The 17,587-nt window shown below is 33.0% G+C and overlaps 1 protein-coding gene across 1 annotated transcript; it reads right to left on the bottom strand.

Moving 5' to 3' along the window:
- Nucleotides 1-127: 127 nt before the first annotated feature.
- On the bottom strand, nucleotides 128-14,363 carry LOC132738716 (neo-calmodulin-like). The gene is made up of 6 exons (XM_060726308.1): nucleotides 14,165-14,363; nucleotides 6,408-6,459; nucleotides 5,295-5,438; nucleotides 4,352-4,497; nucleotides 3,410-3,509; nucleotides 128-2,183 (listed from the first exon to the last, which is right to left on the bottom strand). Exons 1-6 carry the CDS (start codon nucleotides 14,165-14,167, stop codon nucleotides 2,149-2,151), a joined length of 480 nt encoding a protein of 159 aa, XP_060582291.1. The 5' UTR covers nucleotides 14,168-14,363; the 3' UTR covers nucleotides 128-2,148.
- Between the last annotated feature and the right edge of the window lie 3,224 nt (nucleotides 14,364-17,587).

Here is a 17,587-nt window from a genome sequence, read left to right as displayed (position 1 = left end):
GATGCAGACATTCATTCAATATACAGACATGGCGATGTGTGATCCAAATTGTGTCAAGACAAAAAAGTATTTTTTTATATAAGCAACACACTTGTTATGGATTTTTTTGATTACAAGAACAAACGTGTTTGGATATATATTTCTTTATTCTATACCTAAAGTACAAACAATTAAAAAAATGCATAAAAAAGTTAGACATATAAATGCTATAAGTACGGAGGTTACATAAGATTTGCCTGAACATAAGGAAGGGTCTCTTATGGGGGATTTGTGGAGCGAAAAAATAACTAGTAGTCATCCGGGAGGGGATATTTTGCATCTTTAACAGTTGTTATTTGTGCAAAGAAGTTCATTGACCTTACTTTCTAAAAATGTTGGAACCGGAGCGGTGGCCGGATATCAGATCGGCGTGAAAGTAATAAAATTTAATTTACCTTCACACCTGTTTCATAGGAAGCTTCTATATGTAAAATAATTATGCATTTTTTCATAGGTATTTCAATAAAAAGATTGTTAAATTTACCAATTTTACAACGTAAAAAAGTGGCCCCGACAGTTTTACCAAAATTACCGCCCTTTAAATTTATTGTAGTCGTAATATTGACATAGTTACCTCCCCGATTTCCATCCCCACCTCTAAAATGTAACCATAGAAACTAAAGGTAATGTTTCGAATAAGACAAGTTTTGTAACACAACGGTTACCCCTTAATTAACACTCATGATTGTAACTATGTGACCAAAGTTACTTCCCTTGAATGCCTTGACGTTACACTTTTCCAAAGTTTCCTCCCCTTTACGATTTTATATTACAAGCATCAATAATTTAGATCTATGTTTATTACAGTTGGCACTACGGATAAAAGAATGGAAAAAACATACATGTACACAATGGTTTTACAAATACAAAAATACAAATATACTATAACAAAATAGAAATGATATATAATTATGACAAAATGTACCACCGTAATTCATCGATTGACTAATATATTATTTCGTTGCTGACGCTAAGGCCAAAGAGAAATCTCATTTTGTTTCTGGTATATGGGCAAAAAAGGATAGGAAGGAAGGCTCTAGAATGGCTTAAGTGAACTGGTGTTCAATAGCTTTTAATCATAAAATTTTACTTCCTTATATAGATCAACTTTGAAACTTAAAACAGAATGATTTACAAAAGATAATTAAAAAATATACTCGGAAATAAAGTGATAATCAAGTAAACTTTTGTGCTATCCTAAGCTCGATTTGAGTGAAAAGCGTTGCAACGCTTTTTAGTTTAGGTCATTTTAACACTTAGAATGTTTATTCTGGACAAACGGAGTGAGCGAATGATCTGAAATTTTGCACACAAGTTATTGGTCTCTCGATTTATATCAAATGTGATATTACTCTAGAACAATTATTTCCAGTCCCGTTATGTAAAAAAACCCCAACCCTGTGGAGTCCCTTTCATAGATTGTGAAAAATCAGATAGGCGAAAAAGTCCTGATCATCGGTTTAAAAAGATGGTAGGTGTGGAGACCGGAAAAGGAACTGTTCTCCTCTACTTCTTCTTTTTACCTGAAATGACTCCATTTTATCTCATTCAGCAGATCTACAGATATTGCCATCATTATTTGAATTGGAGTAATTAGTATTGGATATGAGAGATTTAAATATAATGTTAACATGCTAATAGAAAATACTTCCACTTTCGTAGAATCAAAAAATCTATCCCTGGACACCTGAAAAATTTAATTATTGTCTGTGAAGTATTTAATGTTTGATTTTTTTAAACAAAAACGAAGTCTATCGTAGCCAATTTTGTAGCTATTCTCTCTCTTATTAATGTACATTTGTATATACCCGTTTTTTCGTGAAATAAAATTGAAATAAGGGCAATAACTCTAAAAATATCTAATCGGGAAACGCCTTTGAGTCGATTATTATCTTTCGTTTGAGAGTATTAAAGGTAGACGAATACGTCGGCGCTTAATCCAAGAACGGTCACTCTTGAATCCTTGAAGAATCATATAATTATACAATGTCACAAATAAAGACAGATAACTCTTGATGAAATGTTGCTTGAGCTGATGGCGATGCTGGTGTGTAACGAAGAAGTTGTTGATGATGACGTTGATGATGACGTTGATGATGACACAAGTATCTACTTGATAGGTCTACACATATACTCTGTAAATTCTGAAAATAAAAGAAAAAGGAAACAGATATACAATGTAGTATAATTGTAGAGTTGTATTCAGGACACGGTACACATCTGAGACCTGACGCAGGACTCTTTATAGACTTCGTACAATCTGGGTTCGTGCCTACAAATTGACCATGAACATGAATTTCAAAGCGAACCAATGGAATGATTAGTGATACAGACGCCAATTGACAAAGAGGCATAATTGTGTTCTCTTGCATAAAAGCGCGTCATTAACCATTATACCACAATGACAATTATACCACGTTTCAAATAAACATGTCTTTTTTCTTTCTTTCTTTCTTTCTTTCTAATCAAGTCGGTTTCATTCTGTTTTAACGCTTTCGAGTATTCACATCAAAAGCTGTTTGATTTTAAAACTTAAAAAGATAATGGAAAATCTTTTGAGAGAATAATTTACAAAGGAAATCCTCACTATGAAATATTCATAAATGTCTTAAAAACTAATGTGTGGGGAAACCTTTTATATAATGGCATGCCTAAAGAAAAAGTTTCTTTGCGGTTTTAAAGGTCCATTAAGGCTTAGATATGCTAAGGCCTAATTATGCTATTATTTTCCCTTTTCTTTTTTTCCCCAAATTTTGTCCCTGTTACAATTTTTATTTTGTGGAATCAGGCAGCACAATACTCTATAAAGAACATCTAACCAAAGTTCGATTGTCCTTATCCGAAGTTTGAAGAAAAGGTTGTCTTTTTTGCACAGGAGGGAATACTAGAAGAACATCATGCGACAAAAAATGCCTGTCACTTTTGTTATGGGTGATTTGTATAAGGGCAGCCCAATTGTTACATCAATATTTTTAAACTAACTTCTTCAGTAGTTAATGTCTTGATATGCCACCATCAATATCATCTACACATGAAAATCATTTTCTGTTGGTTTTCACGTCACACCAACACAGTATATGTTATATGACGACTTTCCAGCTTTACCAGTGAAGGAAATTCCTCAGGTGTCACTAGTGCATTATTTTAGGCATAAACGGACACCCGAGTAGAACTACTGACCTTCAGTAAGGTAGCTGGATAGCTTCCTCACATGAAAGTAGCCAAAGTCCCTGTCGGGATTCGAACCCACAGCGGTTAGGGGCAAGTAGTTTGAAATCAACGACCTAAACCACTCGGCCACGGACGCCCCTTACATTTTCTTAAAAAGTCACAATTATAACAACAGGGGAGACAACTTTTATTCTCATACCATTGTAATTTATTTTCCCATCTTTGTTGCTGTCGGCAACAGCAATCATTTCGCTAATCTCGTCGTCGGAAAGTGACTGGCCACACTTTTGCAACACTTCCTATAATATTTAAAATGCATATAGTTAGTTTAAAGGCCCATTATGCCTCAGAAATCCTTTTAATTCTCAAAATGTGTCGAGTACTTTTATAGTATCCGAAAAGTTAGTCATTGGTCAATTACCTGAACCATCTTTATTCATCTGATGCTTGCTGGCAATAAGTATAATTATAATGAACTAGTTTATTTTGTATGGAAGTCTAAATACTACTTTGTTTACATTTTGCAACTTTTATGACAAATCATTTCATATTGATGTAATTCTTTAAAAATTCGTAAATATAAAATCGTATATTATACATGTGTACATTTCAACAAATTTTGTTATTTTCTATGTAGCATAAATATCAATACTTCGTATTATTCGTTATGTAAATTTATTCATGTAACATGCAAGTATTTAACATTCTTTTAAAACCATAATCTAAACATTATAAGATCTATGCTTGCCCCCTTTTAAAAAAGAAAATTTAAATTTAAAAATTTATTTACTTCTGAGGCATAATTATTAATGTGCCTTTAAATAAACTTCAGACTTGACATATTTCAGCAAGTAAAACGACTATTCAAATAAGGAATGTACATAAATAAACTATGAAAAATAATGCCAAAATGTCTAAGGTCTTTAAGAATTCGTAAAAATCAATCGTATATTATACATGTGTACAATTCAACAAATTTTGTTATTTTCTATGTAAGACTTCCTATTATTCCTTATGTAACTGATACTCTATTTTTTTCCAAGAAGCGGAAAATAATTAATGGCGGACAATGCCAAACTATGCCGAATGTTCACGAGCTTATCCATAAAGATTGCAATATACATATAGTATTATACTTTACCTTTAATTCTTTGGCTTCGATATAGCCACTTTGGTCTCTATCTAACACTTTGAATGCATTTCTTATCGCATTTTTGTCGTTTGGGTTCTTTTTGTACAGTTCTTTAATAAGAGTTTTAAATTCGACAAACTCTAATCGGTCAGTGTCTGAAAAAAGATGTTAATATCATTATTTATTGGTATACAATAATTGGAGTTGCATACACGCCAAACATTGGTTTTTATACAAGAATTGAATTTGTATACAAGCATTGAATTAGTATACCAGAATTGCGTTTGTATACAAGCATTGAATTTGTACACGAGTCAAATATTGGTAAACAAGCATGTAATTGATTACTAGAATTGGATTTGTATACAAGCATTGGATTTGTATACAGGCATTGAATTTGTAACAAGCATTGAATTTGTATACAAGCATTGAATTTGCATACAAACATTGGGTTTGTATACAAGAAACCGAGTGATTATCTGTAGGCATCCCAGTTTTTGTATTTTGATACAGAAAACCCTTTAAACGGACTGTTCCAAATTCAAAACAGACAAAGCAATAACAATTCATATGTGTCCATAGAACATGGATACCCATCACGTCTACGAGACAGACGAACAGACAAAAGCAAATTTATATACCCCCCCCCCCAAAAAAAAAAAAAAAAAAAATAAAAAAAAAAAATAAATAAAAAAATAAATAAATAAATTAAAAAAATAAATAAATATAAATAAATAAAAAATAAATAAGGTTGTTGGCAGTTGGGAGGGGTGCACTTTGCAAATTGTGTACGAATATTTGCCTCTTTTGTACTTTATACACCTCTATATCTTCATATCTTTTTTAACTAAAAATGAGTGTTCGTGCATATTCTTGTACATATACAAAAAATACATGTTTGTGCTAATAAAAAAGAGATTTATAGAAAGAAAGAAATCAAAATTTTATTTACTGTTTGTGTCGTATTGTTTCAACAAGTCAGCAATTTGTTGATCAGTTGGGTTGAAACCTAACGCTCGCGTTGCCTTGCCGAACTCGTCTTTACAAATAGAGCCGCTTCCATCCTTGTCGAATAAATTAAACGCTTCCCAATAATCTGAAAATAAATAACAAATGGTCAATATGCAATAACGGGTTAACACCTATTAAATTATATAAGGAGTTAGCCCGTTACTGCACTGAATTGACGAAGAGGTCAAAATGTATTGTTTCTTTATAACAAACTAATCATAAAAGTTTATAATTTGGGCAAAGTTTAAACGACCAAAAGCCTTATTTTGTTGTTGTTGTTGTTTTTCTACATGATGAAGGATGACACCATGTAGAATCTCTGTGTATTTTATTGTGGCATTAGTGGGTACAAAAATGAAACAACCACAGACCTTGAAATAACTTTCTCACATGAAAAAAAATCAAATTCAATTGTAACAAGAAGTATCTTTAAAAAGATACTCGTCCGAAGTTAAACTGGTAACTTCTAAGTTTCGAATGGTAGTAACTATCCTTAAAATTTTGTTTTAGAATGGTAAGAATTGTTCTTTATATTTTATTTTAGAACGGCAAGAACTATCCTTTACAGTCTATTTTAGAATGGTAAGAACTATTCTTTACATCTTATTTTAGAATGGCCGATGAGATTTTCCGATTTCTACTTATAAAATGACCAATGAAAATTCTTCTTATATTCAGTCCTTCCCTGTTAATTTCACAGGAAGTCAAAATGAATTCAGGCGGACTTTGTCCGAAAAATCGAATCCACCAGGAAATTAGCGGTGTTATATTAATCACTCCGTCATAGAATCTTCAAAATTGGAGTAATAAAAATATTTCATTTGTTTTGTATTGTTTTTTTTTGTGTGAATTATTTTATTGGTTTGTTTGTTGTTTGTTTAAAAACACCCTGTTAATCTTTTTATTTAATTTTATCTATTTATTTATCTATTTTGTAAACGAGTTCGTTATATATGTACAAAGTTCAATTTTTAAGCAGTTTCGTCTTTTAAGCTCAAAAAAATAAAAATAAATAAAATAAATGACTGAATATCGCAAAGAAATAAACACTTACATTTTTCTTCTTCTGTCATGTTCATTCCCGTTCCTAGTCCTCCCTTTTCAGCCTAAAATAAAACAAAGTTTGATAAAAAAAAATAACACGGCTCTTATTTGGACGTCCTTCCTTTCATAGATGTATTGAACAAACAAAACAAATTGTTTCTCTAACCACCTCGTCGTCTGCTGTAAACTAATCCAGCTAGGCCAGCAGTTAATAAAACTTTTTTTCCGAGATCTGTCTGTCTCAGATCTCGGGATTTTCATTGGCTAGTGCATATTCTGTGCTGGTTTCTGACCAATCAAATGCCTGAGATAAGGTAATTTTATCTATAACCTTTGACCCAGATTTTATTTTTTTTTTTTGCTGTTGCATATTTAAATCTCACACTGATTATATTCGGCGGATACATTTTAGTCCGTAATCATTCAATTTGTATAACAAATAATGGCGGTTGTGGTATTACTTGTTAAGGTGAACATATGTGAGCTAAGTTTGAAAAAAAATATTATGGAGCAGACACTATGGAAACGGACGGACGAAGGACGGACGGTTCGGCTGGTTGGATAGATTGATGTTTTAGTTTAAGTAATATATGTAGGCCTAGAGCGCTAGCTAAATTTCACTTTAACTAGAGGAAACAGTATATAATTTTGTAAAATGAATAAAAGTATATAGGAAAACAAAAACAAAAAAAACTTCAGGGGAAGAAAGACAAAATCCGCTATTTATTGATGTTAATTTTTCTGTTTGTTAGTGGTCGGGGTACTTGAAAGTAGCTATAAATACGGATATTTGAAAACATTTATTGTGGTTAAAATATAATCAGATAGATAACCAGCATTGAGGGGGACTGATCAAATAGCAAGGGTCAATGATCTTGTTTTTTCCCTTTTTATTGAAATTAATCGATTATGTAAATATGGCATCTTGTCCATAAAAGAAAATAATTAATGTCGATGGGTTAATACGCAGTTTAACATACTGATTTATTTAAAGGTCAATGTACAATGTATATGATAATTTCGATAATCCTTTGTTCTGCTCTAATATAACAAGAGCTGTCAGTAGGACAGCAACGCTCGACTATTCAAATGCTTGATAGTAAAAAAAATGCTTGATACAGTTACCTCCTCCTGTTTACAGGTTTAGATCATGATGGTGAACAAGTGTGCAAAGTTTCAAAGCCATATGTCAATGGACTTTGAAAATATTTGAACTATTACAAAAACTTTTAACGTAAATTCTAAGTCGAAAAAGGGGCATAATTCTGTCAAAATGCTTCATAGAGTTACCTCCTCCTGTTTACAGGTTGGGGTCATGATGGTGAACAAGTGTGCAAAGTTTCAAAGCCATATGTCAATGGACTTTGAAAATATTTGAACTATTACAAAAACTTTAACGTAAATTCTCAGTCGAAAAAGGGGCATAATTCCGTCAAAATGCTTGATAAAGTTACATCCTCCTGTCTACAGGTTGGGGTCATGATGGTGAACAAGTGTGCAAAGTTTCAAAGCCATATGTCTATGGACTTTGAAAATATTTGAACTATTACAAAAACTTTAACGTAAATTCTAAGTCAAAAAAGGGGCATAATTCTGTCAAAATGCTTGATAGAGTTACCTTCTCCTGTCTACAGGTTGGGGTCATGATGGTGAACAAGTGTACAAAGTTTCAAAGCCATATGTCAATGGACTTTGAAAATATTTGAACTATTACAAAAACTTTAACATAAGTGGTTACGCCGACGCCGACGCCGACGCGGACGCCGACGCTCGGGTGACTGCAATAGCTCTACTTATTCTTATCGAATAGTCGAGCTAAAAATAAAAAAAAACTCAGCTTCCTTATTAATAACTTCATGTTGTTGTTTTGATTTTTTTCAATCGTCTGCCGCAGTTTCAGTGCGAGAATTGGGAATATTCAAATGTTACATTACAAAAAAGTTTGTATCACTTTAATTTGGTTTAAACATATTTTTTTCTAGTTCGATGAAATTATTAGCTTAAAGACACACTTTCGAATCTGTTCCTGAAATCAACCATTACTTGGCAATGAGTGTTAATAATATTTGTCATATGTTGCGCTTCGGTTTGGAATATCCGTCCCTCAGGGACCCTCCAATTGGGAGGTAACGAGGCTTGTCGAAACAGAAAGGTTTCCTAACATGAAAGAAGTCAGGGAATCTGGACCTCTCGTGCCTGACATAATGCAAGGATGACCGCCTGAAGAGTTCGTCAACCAATAAAGCAGGAAAGTTCCTCTATTAACTATAGAAATGTCAATGTCACTTAATATTCTTGCTGTACCCAAACTTGCCCGTTTAATCTTTTTTATTTTTTGTAAAATTCTGAAACAAACACCAGTCTCTTCTTAACAAAACTTGAAATCTTACAAAAATTTTCTTACACAACGCTTCAGAATTCAAGATGGCGTCCAATATGGCCGCCGATTTTATGTAAAATGGGTATTAACCGTATAAACAGCAAAGAGTATGCCGTTTTCAAAAATAGGGTACAAACATTTCATTAATAATCAAATTATAATTAAATAACACAGAAATACAAAGTTTTTCAGGTTTTTGTCTTAAAATTTTCAAAATATCAAAGAAAAATGCCTAATTCTTTTGCATATTTTAAGACAAAAACCTGAAAAGCTATGTATTTTATCGGATTCTGAAGCGTTGTGAATGCCAAACTTTGTAAGATTTTGATTTTCGTTTGCTTTGATGCAAAAAGAAATTATTACATGCCTCTCAGCTCTTAAGGTAAACTTTTTTCATCATTCTGTACAACAGGTTTCATAAAATAGAAAGTGTTTCTCAGGAATTTATGAATTTGTACCAAACAAGCTATAAATACGTATGTTGAAGAAAAGAAATGGGTATGCAAAACCTGCTTGAATATTCAGCAATAAAAGAGGGTGGAATACCCATTTTGTGGCTTCATAATGGCCTGACATTTCCAAGTGTGGCTCCTGAATTGCAGCTTTTTTGTCAACCTTGAAAGAATGCTCATGTTCATCAATGCTTCCTTTCGTGCAATTAAGAGTAATACCACGTGTTGGAATATGTTGATGTAAACAGTACAGTATATGTAACAAAGTTTAAACGTATACATGTACTCAAAATTCAATTAATTTAAAAACAGTAATACATGTACTACATTACATTTTTTTGTAATAATTTTCCCTAGATTTAATGTCACATAGGTTTGTGGGCTCAAACCCCAGATGGGGTCAACTTTTTCTTTATTACTTTTCCTTAAGTAAGATAAAGTGCTTATTTCTAATTATTTTGCATGTTTGAAATCTATGTTTTCTGCGGGAAATGTAGAAACTTGTATTTCAAACTGTGCAGCGAAAATGTAATCATTTAGTGTAAAAGGGGCTTGCATTTAAAACTGTTGCATGTGTTAAAGTGTTAAATTTTGCCAGGAGAATATGGAAAATCCCTTTCCAAAAAAAAAAGCCAATGGATGTAAGTGTTCGAATCTTTGTTATACTTTTTTGGGGGAGAAGATGCGTAAGCGGCCGGATAGCTCAGTCGGTAGAGCCGAAGAACGGTATTCAAGTTCCCTGTCAGGCTGCACACTTTTCTCACCCTGTGACAGTTACAAAAACAACAACACAGAAAAGAACCGATAAAGAAAGGGTATGATAGAAATAGCTCCTAATCTGTGTAGTTGAAACCCTTAATATACGTCGTGGATAGGCAGAATTATTTGAGCTTGGCGGAACTTAGCTTCACGAAGCCGTTTTTGTACATGAAGGACAAGTCCTGGAGACCTAACTACCACCACCAGGCGTTGGTGAGTTAAGCTTTTATCACAGTCTACGAACCAATTGCCGGGTCTTGACTAAAGCCGAGGAGGTTGTGGGCGGGGGACGGCGAAAAATGGTACTAGGGTGTGTGAGTCCCTAGTACGATTAGACCGCCATTTGCTGGCATTAATGCTAACATCCTTGATTATTGTCACATGTTACTGTACGTTTAGACGCTCATTGGCCGCTGTATAATGACCTACTTCCAGCTCAAAATTAATTTCTTTGGTTTATACTCTGTGAAAATTGCACGGAGGTAAATCATTACCACTTTGTGTAGCTTCAAATCAACTCTTGCAGGACATGGCTGGTGACATGTCAGGGGTCCGTACTCCACAGTGAAAGCTGCATTTAGTGCCTTCACGGGCGGATGGACCCTCATTAAGCAAAGACTACATACACAGTCCAAACAAATGTTATTCATTTTACTGCAAAAAAATTGGTACCATATTAATGGTAGGCCTAATACGAAAATACGTACATGTTATAACGAAAATGAGAGGAAAAAACTAGGGAGTTGAAAAATGAAGGTCTTAGTTGAAACACAAATTCTATTCTTGCAACATCGGCAAACAGCTTTAATGATTGAAGACGGCGGAAAGAGCGATATATTATTTCCGCTGCTGGTAATCGCTTTCCGCTTCTTTGAATATCTTTCCGCTTCTGCGATCGTCTAAAACTCAAAATCATTAGCACTTTCGATCGATTGATCGACATCAAAGTTTTTCACTGACAATAAATCAACAGGTTTCTGTCACACGTTTTTTGTCAAAGTCTCTTTTGATAGTAACTATTGAATAATTTGTACACCAAATCACAATTTTCCTGTCTTCTAAGATTCTAAGAGTTTTTGGTTGTTGTTGTTTTTTGTTGCTTTTTTATGTTCGTCCGCTTTTAAAAATATACTTTATTTTATTTATATTGAAAAATACTGATAATTACGGAAGAGCATTAGTGCCAGGTGTATGTTTTTTATTAACTCGAAATTTCGAGTTACTAACTCGAAATTTCGACTTACTAACTCGAAATTTCGAGTTACTTATCTCGAAATTTCGACTTACTTATTCGAAATTTCGAGTTACTTATCTCGAAATTTCGACTTACTAACTCGAAATTTCGACTTACTAACTCGAAATTTCGACTAACTAACTCGAAATTTCGAGTTACTTATCTCGAAATTTCGACATACTAACTCGAAATTTCGACTTAGTAACTCGAAATTTCGACTTAGTAACTCGAAATTTCGACATACTAACTCGAAATTTCGACTTAGTAACTCGAAATTTCGACTTACATTGCACGACTTTCATTGGTTGCCGGTGAAAGCAAGGCTTGAATTCAAGATACTTTCTTTCGTGTGTAGTTGTTGCACATTGACAGAGCACCTTTAACATTTATTTAACAGAACAATTTTATAGGGTCAAATTGTCCACACATACTGAACATATCCTTTGCTTTTTTGTGGAGGGGGGGGGGGGGGTGTAAAATCACACTTTCCACATTTCCCTGTTAACAGGGTGTTTCTTTTTCTTAAGCACACATACAGCCATCATATGGAGAAACAACAAGTCTAAAACCCACCCTATTATAAACTGTGCAATATCATGTGTTAAAAAAGTTCTAAATGACGTGTATAGGCCAGTTAGTCTGTCACGTTTCTTTATACTTATAATGTTTTTGTAACATTATTCATTATTTACTAATACTTTGATTCATATTGTGTTGATAAAAGTTGATAAAAGTGATACTTGTTATAATATATATGTTGGGAACAATATAAAAGCATCCGATTTTACAAGAAATATAGTCAGTCCAACAATTTTGACAAAGGCCTCAGCACGCCCTATTTTGGCCACGCCGCGATACTTTCCTCAGATGTCCCACACGTAAAGTATAGGATCGGTTTTTTTACAGGGATGAGAAGAATATGATTAGTGAAAAGATAAGTTCGAACAGATGGGATACAATACAACGTCTGAAGAACGCCTGAACGTACAAATTAAAGGAAGCCTTGTATTTTTTATGTCGGGTGTGTACATGCCATTACTAAGTTTAAGTTAAATTTCAATAGTTTTTGTCCAGGCACCCGTTTCTCCATCTCTATCGTTCAAAGGCACTGCCTACTATATCTTATACCATCTAAAATAACTTTGGCCATTCTTGTAACGTAAATAAGTCGAAATTTCGAGTTAGTAAGTCGAAATTTCGAGATAAGTAACTCGAAATTTCGAGTTAGTAAGTCGAAATTTCGAGTTAGTAAGTCGAAATTTCGAGTTAGTAACTCGAAATTTCGAGATAAGTAACTCGAAATTTCGAGTTAGTAACTCGAAATTTCGAGTTAATAAAAAACATACACCTGGCACTAATGCTCTTCCGTAGATAATTGCTCCTTTGCATCAATTTCTTTTGTTAATTTATAAAACGATAACAAAATTATACCACTTTGGAATACGGATATTTTAAAGGCCCATTGTGCCTCAGAAATGCTTCTATTTCCATTTCCCAAAAGCTTTTTATTTTGGTGTACCTTTATAGCATCCAAAATGTTACTCATTGGCAAATTACTTGAATCATCTTTTCCGTCTGTTACTTTTTGGCAACAAGTACAGTTATAGTGAATTAGTATTTTATATGTTTACATTGATATTCTCTTAAACCATTATTTGACATTATAACCATTATTTGAGATTATAACAATCTTGTTTGCTCTTTCTAAATTTGTTTCTGAGCTTGAAATATAGCTTAAGTGCTTTGGTCGACCAGAAAAAATTGGAAATTAAACATTTTACACTAATGTAAACATGTTCTTAATGTTTCACGTCCACCATTCTATAAAATGACATTTAACCATAATGATTCTTTGATAAAGACCTAAAATGACCTCCTTTCAGAATGAGTGTCAAGGCCTACGTTCAAAATAAAGTATATAACGATAGCTTTTTTGTACGAAAATACCGAAAGGTCTTATTACTAAATACAACTATTCATAAAAAATGTATTGTACCACCAAAGAAAAAACATACCCTAATTTATTTCTTAACTAAAGCTGTGTTTACTTGGTCTTTACAAATAAAGCAAAGAAATCTAATAACGACGCTTTAGACAAATTATCAAAAATCTTTTTGGATATCTTATCAATGCATATCATAAGTAATTCATGAATCTTTACGTTACGGGTAGTTTTAATAACGAATAAACTAACAACTTCATAGTGTAAAATTTGTTTAAAATTTCCTATATAATGCGATTTATTGGAAAAGTTTTATTGGATTTATTGAAACATTGTTATGCAAGTCTATACACGAATGAAATGTAGAATATAAAGCTTCTGCATCAATGTTAGGTACCTTCCGTATAATTTATGGCCAAAATAAGCGCAGGTGTAATAAGGAACAAAACATTTTTTTCAACCAGATGCTTTTTTTAATAAGGTCCGTGGGGACGGGTAATGACAAAGTAAGCCGATTTATTGACACCATAAATAATTTAGTTGAAATTGCATCGCAGACGGTTACACACCGATCCGGATGAGTAAATTTGCACGTGCAGGTCTATGCACGCTCCAAGCCTCAACAAATTTCACCTGTCATTTTGTATTTTTTTCATGAATCGATTTCTTTTATATTATTTCTTCGACATGTTTTTTTGTATGAGCTTAATATCTCTGTAATTAAAATATCTGGTTGGATCTAGGTTCTAAAATGGCATAAATAAGTGTGACCGTATATATTAAATTCAATGACACGTGACAGCATGACCCTTTTATCATATGCTATCAGACTGACTTCAAATAAAACATTTTGACCTTTTTGGCAAGGAAATAAATTGTAAAAGGCGAAAATTCAAGCATGTCTCCCCCAACCTACTTACATTTCAGATAAATAAAACGCTAAAATTAATTCTGAATTTAAAACCAACTTTGACAAATCTGAAGTAAAAAAGATACTTACCATTCTGTCAGGTATTTTATGAAGATCGATGTATTGTGGAGCTATAACCTGATAACACTTTAATCCCAGAAAATCCAGAAATGTTAAAATATTTTATTTAACAATGTCATATTATACATAACCACTGATATTTCAGAGTCACGTTATAACCAGATCTAAACGAAATGTAAACAAAATATGGCAGTCAATTTTGTAATGTACGGTAAAGTTTATCAATAAAATCGATCGATATTGTACACACGGTATAACAACTAACGGTGAAATTGTATAGGTAAACTCTTTTTGTGTCACGCTGTCTTATTAACGTAAATCAAAGGGAAGTAACTCGTAGTTAATACGGTGTTTAATTAAAAAAAAATTGAAATAAAAAAGAATTTCATATAATTAGAAAATTTAAAAGAAAAGTAAAACATGAACAATGCAGATAACATTTTTGTGGTATTCAGTATTTGTATTTTGAACCCAAAAAGTCAACTCTAAACAAAGTATAAAATTCAAAAACATAAGAAAAACACAACTGTGGACAATTTATAAAAATGTAATGTAGGGGGCCTGAAAAATGTATAGTTCAAATGCTGAACAAAAAAACAATAGGAAATAGAAAATTTAATATACAAAAAAGTACCCATTTTTTTTAAATTTTTCATACTCCATTTTTAATTAATAAAACTGCATACGGATTTAAAATTTTAAAGCAAGTAAAATGTGGGGAGTTTTTTTAAATATTGTCTATGGTTTAAAATTTTTATTCAAGACTTTGCTTCTATAAAGTTAGAATTGAAATATGATTATACAAAATTTGGGGATGGAGAATTAAAATTTGGTTTTTTGGTTTTTTTTAAGGGAATTTTCTTGTTTTCAAAAAAATTTTCCGGGAAATTTCAAGAATTAATGTAACATTGTAAAATTTTTATATAGAGAGGGGTCAACCCTGGAAATTTTTCCCATATTGCCTGGGGGATAACGGTATTGGTGCCCAGATAAAGAAAAATCAGTATGAGGGTTTAATCCAAAATGGGAACCCGAACCAAATGAAGTAAATATAATACCGAGGTTAAATTCCGGTAATTGGTGCGTCAAACAAAAAGATGAAAGTAAAACGTGAAGCACCCCTTTAATGAATTCTATTTTAAACGAGGATAACAGTGATGCTTTTTTTAAATAAAAATAACGGGTTTGGTTTAGTTTCGGGGAAGGGAAAAAAAACTTTTGTGTCATTTTCCCAAATTACGCCTCTAGGGGAAAAAGATTTAAAAAAACAAAAAGGCGCAAAATTATTCGAACTTTTAAAATAAAATGAAGTTTTTCCCTTTTGACTTAAAATTCTAAATGAAAAGGGGGGTCTAAAAGGGGGAAAGGGCCCGTCTCAGAAAAACCTTGAAATAAAATTTCAACTTTTGTTTATAGCATGGATGGGGAAGTTTTTGGACTAATTAAAAAATTTTTGGGGTAAAGGCTAAAAAGCGGGGATGCCCCCAGCCTTACCCCGTTTAAAACAGTAAAATTCCCAATAGCGTAGTGAAAAATAGGGGTGGAATTGCTAAAAAAATTTAAGTTTTAAAACCTACAAGAACCCTATGATAAAAAAACAAAAATAAATGCTAATGATAAGCTTCGAAAAGAACAAGTAACTTGTATTTTTTGACACAGTGCAAGGCATACGACAGGATATAACAAATTGCCAAAAGTCTATTGCTGAGTGTATAGCCACTAGTCTGTCAAATTTTGACCACGTGTCGTCTAACGCTTCTCTCAACAGTAGTCTTGACAGTGTTATTGAGAGAATAAGCGCACTTGAAGATTTTGTTGATAGTCCTGGTGTAGTTAAGATTGCCAAATGTAGTGTGCATGATTACCATAGTCCAAATCGTGCTCATGAAAATTATACCAGGCATCTGTTTATATCAATTCAAACGACACAGCACTGAGATCTCAAGCGAATCGTCAGCAAAAACCACAAATGTTGGTGACAATGTAACCGCGCCTGAAGTCTGTGGTCTCTCAACTTGAAGTATATTCTAAATCAAAAAGAGAAACAATCTATTTCTAATTACCCACAGCAGAAACAGCCCAAAACCCCGCTCGTACAGTAACCCTCCGACAAAGTGATTATAGTGCAGAGAAAGATACTAATAATAAATCTTCAAACCAAAATGTTGCCTTCATTAAGACCAGCAATCATTAACAATAGTAAGTACGATCACGGCGGATATAGAAAAAAAACGTGCAGAGCAAAAGTCAACTGTGTACAAATCGTGCTTCAACGTTTCCTAAAATGACCGCAATACCTGTGCGTGTTACATCTCGCAAAGAGCGAGACTTGCGACAATATGATACTTTTGATTTGGCACCAAACAAGTCCGACGAAAAGGTATTTTGTTGGTGGATTTAATAAATCGTGTCATATTAAATACTTGACTAATTTTTGTGACAAGCAGGGGCGCAACGGTGACAATGATTCGTAAATTCCCAATGAGGAAATCGAGAAATAAAGTTATTGTCCGTTTAAATGTGGAAGCCAATGAAAACGCGGATTTAGTCTTAGATCCAGGATTTTTGGCCAAAAGGTATAACTTGTGAAACTTGGATGTCACGTGCAGAAATCCAACAACAAAGAATCTATATGGGAACGAGGCTTTAACGCACCGAAGCAGACGACATCAGGATATGGTGATTGGCGCGAAACCGATAACGATTGATTGGCCCCCATTTAGTGACTTTAATAAGTATAGCACGTTAACACCCGACGAAGACTTATGATGAGCTCTAATATTGATCTTAAAATAATGACTTGGAACGCTACTGGCGTAATGTCGTCTGCATCTTATCTCTGTGATACATTGTTTAAACTATAATATAGATATATGTGGACTGTCAGAACATTGGCTTTATGAACATAATTTTATTCTTTCTAAATTCTTTGACTAGTGAATATAGATGTCATGCAATTTCAGACTATAGTTTAGCATTAAACCTAGTAATCGAAAAATAGGTAAAGGTGGTGTAGCTATTCTTTGGCAATAAAAAGACTCGATATGCGTGTAACACCAAATTGCCTTTAGACGATGATCGTATTAATTGGTATATACAGGTACAAATACAACCTGATTATATATGTTCGTATTTCAGTATATCTACCATGTTCTAAACACACCTCTATTGAGTCATTTAGACGTTATATTGGACAAACTATATAACTTATGGTTTATGTATAGAGAAAGTGGTATAAGAAACCAATTTCATAGGTGATGTTAATACTGATGTTAAAAAAACTGATAAAGCAAGTAGCACCAAGAACAGCCTATTTTGTAATTTTTTGTAATAATACTAATTATTCCCCTTTTTTTTCTTAAACAAAACTAAGACAAAGTTGTAAAGGAGCTAAGTACTCATATGTTTCTTATGAATGATCGTTACTTTTCA

This window comes from Ruditapes philippinarum, unplaced genomic scaffold, assembly GCF_026571515.1.
Source record: "Ruditapes philippinarum isolate M1 unplaced genomic scaffold, ASM2657151v2 ctg777_1_1_1_1, whole genome shotgun sequence".
NCBI classification, from domain to species: Eukaryota; Metazoa; Mollusca; class Bivalvia; order Venerida; family Veneridae; genus Ruditapes; species Ruditapes philippinarum.
This window is presented reverse-complemented; position numbering and strand designations above follow the sequence as displayed.